The sequence below is a fragment of the Gobio gobio genome, assembly GCF_949357685.1.
Source record: "Gobio gobio genome assembly, chromosome: 21".
In the NCBI taxonomy this organism is placed as follows: Eukaryota; Metazoa; Chordata; class Actinopteri; order Cypriniformes; family Gobionidae; genus Gobio; species Gobio gobio.
The window spans coordinates 39,575,495-39,589,822 of NC_137117.1; the positions used below are offsets into that span (position 1 = coordinate 39,575,495).

General features: G+C 37.5%; 1 protein-coding gene across 1 annotated transcript in view; it reads right to left on the bottom strand.

The window, feature by feature from the left end:
* The window catches only part of pfn1 (profilin 1), a 6,092-nt gene extending 1,618 nt beyond the window's left edge, over window positions 1-4,474 (bottom strand). Inside the window, exons 1-3 of the mRNA XM_079803030.1 lie at window positions 4,149-4,474; window positions 3,847-3,994; window positions 1,712-1,907 (exon numbers count right to left, since the gene is read on the bottom strand). Coding sequence (XP_079659156.1) covers window positions 1,712-1,907; window positions 3,847-3,978 — 328 coding nt within the window. The 5' untranslated portion in view covers window positions 3,979-3,994; window positions 4,149-4,474. The remainder of the gene's footprint in view (window positions 1-1,711; window positions 1,908-3,846; window positions 3,995-4,148) is intronic.
* Between the last annotated feature and the right edge of the window lie 9,854 nt (window positions 4,475-14,328).

Here is a 14,328-nt window from a genome sequence, read left to right on the forward strand (position 1 = left end):
GTCAGTCAAATTAATGTGAAAAAGTAACTTGCGTTACTTTTTTGAAAAAGTAACTCAGATATTTTGTTGTAAATTTGAAAAGTAATGCATTACTTTACTAGTTACTTGAAAAAGTAATATTATTATGTAACTCAAGTTACTTGTAATGCGTTACCCCAACACTGTATATAATATTTGTATAAACTTTATATATAAAAATATGTCTAGGTCAAATTTCACCTGCAGGATCTAAATAAATATAAATAAAATATAAATTATCAATTAATGAATTAAAATGAAATATAAAATAATTATTTGTAATATATTTACAAATATTTTTACATAAACGTAATATATAAAACATGTCAAATCTCCCCCCAGAATCTTAAGAAATATGAATAAAATATAAATTAATTATGAATAAAATGATATATAATATAATCAAATATATTTATTTGCATGTAATATTTGTATAAAATTGATATATCTAAAAAATTTCCAGGTCAAATTTGACCCCAGAATCTAAAAAATATAAATAAAATATAAATTAATTATGAATTCAAATTAAATATAAATATTTGTAATATATTTACATATAATATTTATATAAACTTAATATATAAAACATGTACATGTCAAATTTCACCCTAGAATCTAAAGAAATACAAATAAAATATAAATAAAAAAATAATTTTAATTAAATATAAAATAAGTATTTTTTTTATATATTTGCATGTAATATTTGTATAAACTTTATATATAAAAACCTATATGTCAAAATTAAACATTTAATTTTAATTTTAATTTTAATTAATAATTAAATATACATATATAATATTTGTAAAAACTTTATGTAAAACACACCCAGGTCGATATTAATCTCAGAATCTAAAGAAATATAAATAAAATATATATTATTTATAAATTCAAATTAAATATAATTGTTTTAATATATTTGCATATAATATTTATTTATAAAAATAAAAAAATATCAATTAACTATATAATAAAATGTAATATATTAGTATATATTATATTATACTATATTAAAAATACATATAATATTTATATAAACTTAATGTATAAAACGTCAAATTTCACCACAGGATCTAAAGAAATACAAATAAAAGATTGATTATCAATTAATTATGATATAGATATTTGTAATATATTTGCATTTGTATAAAACATGTGCAGGTCGATATTCACCTTAGAATCTAAAGAATATAAATTAAATATAAAATAAGTATTTATTAATATATTTGCATGTAATATTTATATAAACTTAATTTGTATATGTCAAATTTCACCACAGTATGGTAATATAATATAATTTAGAAATATAAATTAATTATAAATTCAAATTAAAAATAAAATATTTGCATGTAATATTTGTATAAAAGTTAAAAAATGTCATGGTCAAATTTCACCCCAGAATCTAAAAAATATAAATAAAAAATAAATTAACTATAAATTAAAATTAAATATTAAATATATTATAAACTTGCATACGTCATATTTCACCACAGGATCTAAAAAATATCAATTATCAATTAATTATGGTATAGATATTTGCATTTGTGTAAAACATGTGCAGGTCGATATTCACCACAGAATCTAAATTAAATATAAATATGTGTACATGCTACAATGTGAGTGTTTATTCCAGCAGTGATGTTTTGAGCTCACTGGTGTGCGGTGCGGTTGGGGGGTTGTATGTTTGGGGGGTTACCTTTGTGAGTTCTGCCGATGGTGAGGGAGAAGGGGTCTGGCTCTTTCTCTGAGGTCTTCATCTTGATGTCCATGGTGTTCTGCCCGTCCACATTCAGGGCGTCTCTCAGCACTGTACACTTCCTGCCTGCCAGAGTCATGCCATTGGCAAACAGACCCCCACGGTCACCAGCGATCAGAGCCTGGACCTCAGCCGCCTGCGGAGAGAGAGAGAGAGAGAGAGAGAGAGAGAGAGAGAGAGAGAGAGAGAGAGAGAGAGAGAGAGAGAGAGAGAGAGACTGTGTGAGGGTGGATTGCAGGTGATAAAATGGTCCAGAAAACACATGCTGAAACAAGTACAGATATTTCACACACACTCACACACACACACACACACACACACACACACACACACACACACACACACACACACTGTTCATGTTTTGTCATGTTCCTGGAGGCGATGCTTAAGATAAGCAACACGTTTCTATGTTTTAAAGTATTCCAGAAGATTCTGGGCCGGATTGTAGGTTGACATTAAAGCACATTTCAGAGGCCGAGTCACTTCCTGTTCAGCGGTTTGGGGTAAGATGTGCCAGAACGGACGGACACAGAGACACCTGAGGTCATGTGACCAGAGAGAGAGAGAGAGAGAGAGGCACAGCATCTCTGAATTCTTTACAAGTCTGAGCCGCCGCATGTTGCGACATGAACGGGGAAACACACACACACAGACACACACACACACACACACACACACACACATACACATTTATACAGACACACACACACACACACATACATATAGGGTAAAATTATTATATAGATGTATTATATATAGGCTATACTTTCATTCACACACATATAGGCCTATATATATATATATATATGTGTGTGTGTGTGTGTGTGTGTGTGAGAGAGTGTGAGTGTGTGTGTGTGTGAGTGTGAGTGTGTATATACGTGTGTGTGTGTGTGTGTGTGTGTGTGTGTGTGAGAGTGTGAGTGTGTGTGTGTGTGAGTGTGAGTGTGTTGTGTGTGTGTGTGTGTGTGTGTGTGTGTGAATGAAAGCATAGCCTACACTCTAAAAAATGTTGGGTTGAAAATGGACAAACCCAGCAATTGGGTTGTTTTTAACCCAGCATTTTTAAGAGTGTATATATAAAACATCTATATAATAATTTTACCCTATATATATATATCTCTCTGTGTGTGTGTGTGTGTGTGTGTGTGTGTGTATGCGTGAATGAAAGTATAGTCTGTATATAATACATCTATATAACAATTTCACCCTATATATATGTGTGTGTGTGTGTGTGTGTGTGTACACACACATATATACTATCATATAGCCTATAGGGTAAAATTATTATATAGCATTATATAGGCTACACACACACACACACCTGGATAAAGGGATCTCAAAATCAAGTCAAAATGAAAGTTAGTGAGAGGAACCCAAGAAAGGAAGTGCACACACACACACACACACACACACACACACACAGTGTAATCAGCGGTCAAAACCGAATATTACATTACATTAGACACTCAGGTGATAGTTTCACTCACAGGCGAATGTCTCTCACTTAAACATATTCTAAATATATAATAAATCATATATAAAACATCTGACATGCAGAGAGAGAGAGAGAGAGAGAGAGAGAGAGAGAGAGAGAGAGAGAGAGAGAGAGAGAGAGAGAGAGAGAGAGAGAGCGTGCACGCGCGACATGGGCGGACAGGCGGAAGCGGGCGCGCGCAGCGAGAGAGAGAGGTACCCGCTTCCGCCTTTCAGCAAGAATGACCAAATAAGGAGCACTTCACAGAAGTCCGCGCGACCGCTGCTCTGAGGAAATTCAGCGCGAATGAAATAAACGGTCGATTTCAGAGGAGATTTCTAATCGTGTTATCGCGAATTAAACTACTTTAATACAAAACTTCGTGTAGCAAAGTTAGACTAGAGCTACCGTTATCACCGGCGAAGCTGCGAGCGCATCCTGATTTACGACTTTTACGCGGATGACAGAATAAGTAACTTAACGTACGTTAAGTCATAAAAAAACACCGCCATTCAAATAAACACGCTATTACATAAGCAAATAAATCATAATCAATATAAAAAAAATGTTAAAAATTTTTTTCTTTCTGTAAATGTTGTACCGTGACTTGGGAGAGCCAGCCGCCCGGCGCCGAAGCCCAAACGGACTCCTGACCCGGTGTCAGCCCGAGAATGGCCGCATCGTCCACCCATTCGCTCTTGGTCAAGTTGCTGATGTAGCTGTCCCAGCTCATGACTGCTGCTTTAGATCTGGGGACCAATAAAACACCATTATTATTATTATTATCATCATTATTATTATTACAAACGCTCTGCCATCTCCTCACGTATCATCCCTTCTGCGAAAGCTCCAGGAAAGAGATTAAATAAATAAATAAAAAGAGCGATAAGAGGAGGAAAGTACCTGAATGCGTCTCTGCTCCGATGCAAAGTGAGTTTGAGGAAGTCCGTGTCAGTTTATATGCAGCCGTGCGCGCGCCCTGCCCCACGGGCCACTTCCGCACCGCGCGAGACGCCAAAGATACACTAAAGATGCGCGGTTTGCGCGTCGCAAAGTTTGTAAATTCGTCCGAGAGCGCGTGTGAGGCAAAAGCTGTCATTGCAGCTAAACAAATGAGTGTAGACACGAGCTGTAGGGTATTTAAAATGCATTTATATGACTAATATAACTTCTCAGTGACTGTGACATTATTTAAATACGTGTCATGTGCAGCAGATTCATTGTAGAACGGGTAGTAGTTCACCCAAAAATGTGAATGTTGGCTCCTATTAGGGAAGTCAATGGCCAACATGAGGGCGAGGAAACGATGACAGAGATGTCATGTTTGTGTGAACTATCCCTTTAAGATGCGCTCGCGCTCGTGCGTGTCTGCAGATGTTTGGAGTGATATAAACAGATATAAAAACAACTAATGTAAAAACTCCAGTCGTCATATGATAGTTTTGAATGAGGAACGGACTAAAATGGCAGCTCTCAAATCTCATTCACACTTCCACATTATTCGAACTGGCTTGCGTTTTGATTACCAGCTAAATCTGCTAACATTCTCGTTAAAAAGTGCATTTATCCATCATAACAGTGCATCTGTCCATCATAAAAGTGCATCTATCCATCATAAAAGTGCATCTGTCCATCATAAAAGTGCATCTGTCCATCATAAAAGTGCATCTGTCCTTCATAAAAGTGCATCTGTCCATCATAAAAGTGCATCTATCCATCATAAAAGTGCATCCATCCATCATAAAAGTGCATCCATCCATCATAAGAGTGCATCTGTCCATCATAAAAGAGCATCTGTCCATTATAAAAGTGTATCTGTCCATTATAAAAGTGCATCCATCCATCATAAAAGTGCATCTGTCCATCATAAAAGTGCATCTATTCATCATAAAAGTGCATCTGTCCATCATAAAAGTGCATCCGTCCATCATAAAAGTGCATCCATCCATCATAAGAGTGCATCTGTCCATCATAAAAGTGCATCTGTCCATTATAAAAGTGTATCTGTCCATTATAAAAGTGCATCCATCCATCATAAAAGTGCATCTGTCCATCATAAAAGTGCATCTATTCATCATAAAAGTGCATCCATCCATCATAAGAGTGCATCTGTCCATCATAAAAGTGTATCTGTCCATTATAAAAGTGCATCTGTCCATCATAAAAGTGCATCCATCCATCATAAAAGTGCATCTGTCCATCATAAAAGTGCATCTATTCATCATAAAAGTGCATCCATCCATCATAAAAGTGCATCTGTCCATCATAAAAGTGCATCCGTCCATTATAAAAGTGCATCCATACATCATAAAACTGCATCTATCCATCATAAAAGTGCATCTGTCCATCATAAAAGTGCATCTGTCCATCATAAAAGTGCATCCGTCCATTATAAAAGTGCATCCATACATCATAAAACTGCATCTATCCATCATAAAAGTGCATCTGTCCATCATAAAAGTGCATCTGTCCATCATAAAAGTGCATCTATCCATCATAAAAGTGCATCTGTCCATCATAAAAGTGCATCTGTCCATTATAAAAGTGCATCCGTCCATCATAAAAGTGCATCTGTCCATCATAAAAGTGCATCTGTCCATCATAAAAGTGCATCTGTCCATCATAAAACTGCATCTATCCATCATAAAAGTGCATCTGTCCATCATAAAAGTGCATCTGTCCATCATAAAAGTGCATCTGTCCATCATAAAACTGCATCTGTCCATCATAAAAGTGCATCAGCCCATCATAAAAAGGCATCTGTCCATCATAAAAGTGCATCCGTCCATCATAAAAGTGCATCTGTCCATCATAAAAGTGCATCTATCCATCATAAAAGTGCATCTGTCCATCATAAAAGTGCATCTGTCCATTATAAAAGTGCATCCGTCCATCATAAAAGTGCATCTGTCCATTATAAAAGTGCATCCATCCATCATAAGAGTGCATCTGTCCATCATAAAAGTGCATCTGTCCATTATAAAAGTGTATCTGTCCATTATAAAAGTGCATCCATCCATCATAAAAGTGCATCTGTCCATCATAAAAGTGCATCTATTCATCATAAAAGTGCATCCATCCATCATAAGAGTGCATCTGTCCATCATAAAAGTGTATCTGTCCATTATAAAAGTGCATCTGTCCATCATAAAAGTGCATCCATCCATCATAAAAGTGCATCTGTCCATCATAAAAGTGCATCTATTCATCATAAAAGTGCATCCATCCATCATAAAAGTGCATCTGTCCATCATAAAAGTGCATCCGTCCATTATAAAAGTGCATCCATACATCATAAAACTGCATCTATCCATCATAAAAGTGCATCTGTCCATCATAAAAGTGCATCTGTCCATCATAAAAGTGCATCCGTCCATTATAAAAGTGCATCCATACATCATAAAACTGCATCTATCCATCATAAAAGTGCATCTGTCCATCATAAAAGTGCATCTGTCCATCATAAAAGTGCATCTATCCATCATAAAAGTGCATCTGTCCATCATAAAAGTGCATCTGTCCATTATAAAAGTGCATCCGCCCATCATAAAAGTGCATCTGTCCATCATAAAAGTGCATCTGTCCATCATAAAAGTGCATCTGTCCATCATAAAACTGCATCTATCCATCATAAAAGTGCATCTGTCCATCATAAAAGTGCATCTGTCCATCATAAAAGTGCATCTGTCCATCATAAAACTGCATCTGTCCATCATAAAAGTGCATCAGCCCATCATAAAAAGGCATCTGTCCATCATAAAAGTGCATCCGTCCATCATAAAAGTGCATCTGTCCATCATAAAAGTGCATCTATCCATCATAAAAGTGCATCTGTCCATCATAAAAGTGCATCTGTCCATTATAAAAGTGCATCCGTCCATCATAAAAGTGCATCTGTCCATCATAAAAGTGCATCTGTCCATCATAAAAGTGAGTCTGTCCATCATAAAACTGCATCTATCCATCATAAAAGTGCATCTGTCCATCATAAAAGTGCATCTGTCCATCATAAAAGTGCATCTGTCCATCATAAAAGTGCATCTGTCCATCATAAAAGTGCATCAGCCCATCATAAAAAGGCATCTGTCCATCATAAAAGTGCATCCGTCCATCATAAAAGTGCATCTGTCCATCATAAAAGTGCATCAGTGCATCTGTCCATCATAAAAGTGCATCTGTCCATTATAAAAGTGCATCCATCCATCATAAAAGTGCATCTGTCCATTATAAAAGTGCATCCATCCATCATAAAAGTGCATCCATCATTCATAAAAGTGCATCTATTCATCATAAAAGTGCATCTGTCCATCATAAAAGTGCATCTATCCATCATAAAAGTGCATCCATCCATCATAAAAGTGCATCTATCCATCATAAAAGTGCATCCGTCCATCATAAAAGTGCATCTATCCATCATAAAACTGCATCTGTCCATCATAAAAGTGCATCTATCCATCATAAAAGTGCATCCGTCCATCATAAAAGTGCATCCATCCATCATAAAAGTGCATCTGTCCATCATAAAAGTGCATCTATTCATCATAAAAGTGCATCTGTCCATCATAAAAGTGCATCTATCCATCATAAAAGTGCATCTGTCCATCATAAAAGTGCATCTATCCATCATAAAAGTGCATCCATCCATCATAAAAGTGCATTCAACCATCATAAAAGTGCATCCATCCATTATAAAAGTGCATCCATCCATCATAAAAGTGCATCCATCCATCATAAAAGTGCATCTATCCATCATAAAAGTGCATCTATTCATCATAAAAGTGCATCTATCCATCATAAAAGTGCATCTGTCCTTCATAAAAGTGCATCTGTCCATCATAAAAGTGCATCTGTCCATCATAAAAGTGCATCTGTCCTTCATAAAAGTGCATCTGTCCATCATAAAAGTGCATCTGTCCTTCATAAAAGTGCATCTGTCCATCATAAAAGTGCATCTGTCCTTCATAAAAGTGCATCTATCCATCATAAAAGTGCATCTGTCCTTCATAAAAGTGCATCTGTCCTTCATAAAAGTGCATCTGTCCATCATAAAAGTGCATCTATCCATCATAAAAGTGCATCTGTCCTTCATAAAAGTGCATCTGTCCATCATAAAAGTGCATCTATCCATCATAAAAGTGCATCTGTCCTTCATAAAAGTGCATCTATCCATCATAAAAGTGCATCTGTCCTTCATAAAAGTGCATCTGTCCATCATAAAAGTGCATCTGTCCTTCATAAAAGTGCATCTATCCATCATAAAAGTGCATCTGTCCTTCATAAAAGTGCATCTGTCCATCATAAAAGTGCATCTATCCATCATAAAAGTGCATCTGTCCTTCATAAAAGTGCATCCGTCCATCATAAAAGTGCATCTATCCATCATAAAAGTGCATCTGTCCTTCATAAAAGTGCATCTGTCCATCATAAAAGTGCATCTATCCATCATAAAAGTGCATCTGTCCTTCATAAAAGTGCATCCGTCCATCATAAAAGTGCATCTATCCATCATAAAAGTGCATCTGTCCTTCATAAAAGTGCATCCGTCCATCATAAAAGTGCATCTATCCATCATAAAAGTGCATCTATCCATCATAAAAGTGCATCTGTCCTTCATAAAAGTGCATCTATCCATCATAAAAGTGCATCTGTCCATCATAAAAGTGCATCTGTCCATCATAAAAGTGCATCTGTCCTTCATAAAAGTGCATCTGTCCATCATAAAAGTGCATCTATCAGTCATAAAAGTGCATCCATCCATCATAAAAGTGCATCCATCCATCATAAGAGTGCATCTGTCCATCATAAAAGTGCATCTGTCCATTATAAAAGTGCATCCGTCCATCATTAAAGTGCATCTATCCATCATAAAAGTGCATCTGTCCTTCATAAAAGTGCATCTGTCCATCATAAAAGTGCATCTGTCCTTCATAAAAGTGCATCTGTCCATCATAAAAGTGCATCTGTCCATCATAAAAGTGCATCTATCCATCATAAAAGTGCATCTATTCATCATAAAAGTGCATCTATCCATCATAAAAGTGCATCTGTCCTTCATAAAAGTGCATCTGTCCATCATAAAAGTGCATCTGTCCATCATAAAAGTGCATCTGTCCTTCATAAAAGTGCATCTGTCCATCATAAAAGTGCATCTGTCCTTCATAAAAGTGCATCTGTCCATCATAAAAGTGCATCTGTCCATCATAAAAGTGCATCTATCCATCATAAAAGTGCATCTATTCATCATAAAAGTGCATCTATCCATCATAAAAGTGCATCTGTCCTTCATAAAAGTGCATCTGTCCATCATAAAAGTGCATCTGTCCATCATAAAAGTGCATCTGTCCTTCATAAAAGTGCATCTGTCCATCATAAAAGTGCATCTGTCCTTCATAAAAGTGCATCTGTCCATCATAAAAGTGCATCTGTCCTTCATAAAAGTGCATCTATCCATCATAAAAGTGCATCTGTCCTTCATAAAAGTGCATCTGTCCTTCATAAAAGTGCATCTGTCCATCATAAAAGTGCATCTATCCATCATAAAAGTGCATCCATCCATCATAAAAGTGCATCTGTCCTTCATAAAAGTGCATCTGTCCATCATAAAAGTGCATCTATCCATCATAAAAGTGCATCTGTCCTTCATAAAAGTGCATCTATCCATCATAAAAGTGCATCTGTCCTTCATAAAAGTGCATCTGTCCTTCATAAAAGTGCATCTATCCATCATAAAAGTGCATCTGTCCTTCATAAAAGTGCATCTGTCCATCATAAAAGTGCATCTATCCATCATAAAAGTGCATCTGTCCTTCATAAAAGTGCATCCGTCCATCATAAAAGTGCATCTATCCTTCATAAAAGTGCATCTGTCCTTCATAAAAGTGCATCTATCCATCATAAAAGTGCATCTATCCATCATAAAAGTGCATCTATCCATCATAAAAGTGCATCTGTCCTTCATAAAAGTGCATCTATCCATCATAAAAGTGCATCTGTCCTTCATAAAAGTGCATCTATCCATCATAAAAGTGCATCTGTCCTTCATAAAAGTGCATCTATCCATCATAAAAGTGCATCTGTCCATCATAAAAGTGCATCTGTCCATCATAAAAGTGCATCTGTCCATCATAAAAGTGCATCTGTCCTTCAAAAAAGTGCATCTGTCCATCATAAAAGTGCATCTATCCATCATAAAAGTGCATCTATCCATCATAAAAGTGCATCTGTCCATCATAAAAGTGCATCTATATAATAAGGATTATATTATTTGTTTATGATAATTAATTGAATACAGATCCATGTGTGAGATGACAATAAAATAATTAATAAATACATTTGAATTGCATTAACATTTAAACTTTATTTTTAATTTATTTTTATTCTAATTCTTTAGAATTAATATATAATAACTGAAACACATTTGGTTATATTAATACCTATATTAATTATATAACACACATCTGAATACCTCTTACGCAAACTAACCCTGGATCATGAGCAGCTGAGAGTGAGTTGCTATGGCTACTTACATATCCTGAAAGTTACCTCCAATTTTGGAACCGAAAGTTGAGGTTATCCGCTAACTTGCTCTGAAACATACCCGGGTATGTCACATAACCTGCTTTCTGGAATACCCCCCAGGGGTAGGCAAGTTCGGTCCTAGTGAGTCGCTGTCGTGTTGCACAAAGCTGGTTTCAGTTGCTACCTAGATAAGTTTGAGATTAGTTTGAGCAAACTCTGGTTTTTCGGGTTCAAGAAGGTGGATTGGTTTTTAGCAGTGTTCATCACCATGGTAACTTACACTACCCGGCTAACCTGCTCTGGAGCAGGTTTTATTTTGGGATAGAGATCGCAAACCCAAACTGGACCAATCATCAGCAGTAAAGATGCAATAAAGCCACACCCCCTGCATCTCTCATTCCAAATTAAAGCAGTTTGAAGTAAAAATACTTGAACTGAAAACACTTGATTGAGCGATTGGGTTGTTACGTCTGACCCAGGAAATGAGTAACACAAAAACTACCCAAACACTGGGTTGTTACGTCTGACCCAGGATCTGTGTAACACAAAAACTACCCAAACACTGGGTTGTTACGTCTGAGCCAGGATCTGAGTTACACAAAAACTACCCAAACGCTGGGTTGTCACGTCTGACCCAGGAGATGAGTAACACAAAAACTACCCAAACACTGGGTTGTGACGTCTGACCCAGGAGATGAGTAACACAAAAACTACCCAAACACTGGGTTGTTATGTCTGACACAGGAGATGAGTAACACAAAAACTACCCAAACACTGGGTTGTGATGTCTGACCCAGGAGATGAGTAACACAAAAACTACCCAAACACTGGGTTGTGACGTCTGACCCAGGAGATGAGTAACACAAAAACTACCCAAACACTGGGTTGTTACATCTGACCCAGGATCTGAGTAACACAAAAACTACCGAACACTGGGTTGTTACACCTGACCCAGGATCTGTGTTACACAAAAACTACCCAAACACTGGGTTATGTCTGACACAGGATCTGTGTAACACAAAAACTACCCAAACACTGGGTTGTTATGTCTGACACAGGAGATGAGTAACACAAAAACTACCCAAACACTGGGTTGTGACGTCTGACCCAGGAGATGAGTAACACAAAAACTACCCAAACACTGGGTTGTTATGTCTGACAGAGGAGATGAGTAACACAAAAACTACCCAAACACTGGGTTGTTACATCTAACCCAGGATCTGAGTAACACATAAACTACTCAAACACTGGGTTGTGATGTCTGACCCAGGAGATGAGTAACACAAAAACTACCCAAACACTGGGTTGTGACGTCTGACCCAGGAGATGAGTAACACAAAAACTACCAAAACACTGGGTTGTTATGTCTGACACAGGAGATGAGTAACACAAAAACTACCCAAACACTGGGTTGTTACATCTGACCCAGGATCTGAGTAACACAAAAACTACCCAAACACTGGGTTGTTACATCTGACCCAGGATCTGAGTAACACATAAACTACTCAAACACTGGGTTGTGATGTCTGACCCAGGAGATGAGTAACACAAAAACTACCCAAACACTGGGTTGTTACATCTGACCCAGGATCTGAGTAACACATAAACTACTCAAACACTGGGTTGTGATGTCTGACCCAGGAGATGAGTAACACATAAACTACTCAAACACTGGGTTGTTATGTCTGACACAGGAGATGAGTAACACAAAAACTACCCAAACACTGGGTTGTTACATCTGACCCAGGATCTGAGTAACACATAAACTACTCAAACACTGGGTTGTGATGTCTGACCCAGGAGATGAGTAACACAAAAACTACCCAAACACTGGGTTGTGACGTCTGACCCAGGAGATGAGTAACACAAAAACTACCAAAACACTGAGTTGTTATGTCTGACACAGGAGATGAGTAACACAAAAACTACCCAAACACTGGGTTGTGACGTCTGACCCAGGAGATGAGTAACACAAAAACTACCAAAACACTGGGTTGTTATGTCTGACACAGGAGATGAGTAACACAAAAACTACCCAAACACTGGGTTGTTACATCTGACCCAGGATCTGAGTAACACAAAAACTACCGAACACTGGGTTGTTACACCTGACCCAGGATCTGTGTTACACAAAAACTACCCAAACACTGGGTTGTTACGTCTGACCCAGGATCTGAGTAACACAAAAACTACCAAACACTGGGTTGTTACACCTGACCCAGGATCTGTGTTACACAAAAACTACCCAAACACTGGGTTGTTACATCTGACCCAGGATCTGAGTAACACAAAAAGTACCCAAACACTGGGTTGTTACATCTGACCCAGGATCTGAGTAACACAAAAAGTACCCAAACACTGGGTTGTTACGTCTGACCCAGGATCTTAGTAACACAAAAACTACCAAACACTGGGTTGTTACATCTGACCCAGGAGATGAGTAACACAAAACTACCCAAACACTGGGTTGTTACATCTGACCCAGGATCTCTGTTACACAAAAACTACCCAAACACTGGGTTGTTACGTCTGACCCAGGATCTCTGTTAAACAAAAACTACCCAAACACTGGGTTGTTACGTCTGACCCAGGATCTCTGTTACACAAAAACTACCCAAACACTGGGTTGTTACGTCTGACCCAGGATCTAGGTAACAAAAAACTACACAAACACTGGGTTGTTACGTCTGACCCAGGAAATGAGTAACACAAAAACTACCAAACACTGGGTTGTTACGTCTGACCCAGGAAATGAGTAACACAAAAACTACCAAACACTGGGTTGTTACGTCTGACCCAGGATCTGTGTTACACAAAAACTACCCAAACACTGGGTTGTTACGTCTGACCCAGGATCTCTGTTAAACAAAAACTACCCAAACACTGGGTTGTTACGTCTGACCCAGGATCTCTGTTAAACAAAAACTACCCAAACACTGGGTTGTTACGTCTGACCCAGGATCTCTGTTAAACAAAAACTACCCAAACACTGGGTTGTTACGTCTGACCCAGGATCTCTGTTACACAAAAACTACCCAAACACTGGGTTGTTACGTCTGACCCAGGATCTAGGTAACAAAAAACTACACAAACACTGGGTTGTTACGTCTGACCCAGGAAATGAGTAACACAAAAACTACCAAACACTGGGTTGTTACGTCTGACCCAGGAAATGAGTAACACAAAAACTACCAAACACTGGGTTGTTACGTCTGACCCAGGATCTGTGTTACACAAAAACTACCCAAACACTGGGTTGTTATATCTGACCCAGGATCTCTGTTACACAAAAACTACCCAAACACTGGGTTGTTACGTCTGACCCAGGATCTAGGTAACAAAAAAACTACCCAAACACTAGGTTGTTACGTCTGACCCAGGAGATGAGTAACACAAAAACTACCAAACTCTGGGTTGTTACGTCTGACCCAGGATCTGAGTTACACAAAAACTACCCAAACACTGGGTTGTTACGTCTGACCCAGGATCTGTGTTACACAAAAACTACCCAAACACTGGGTTGTTATATCTGACCCAGGATCTCTGTTACACAAAAACTACCCAA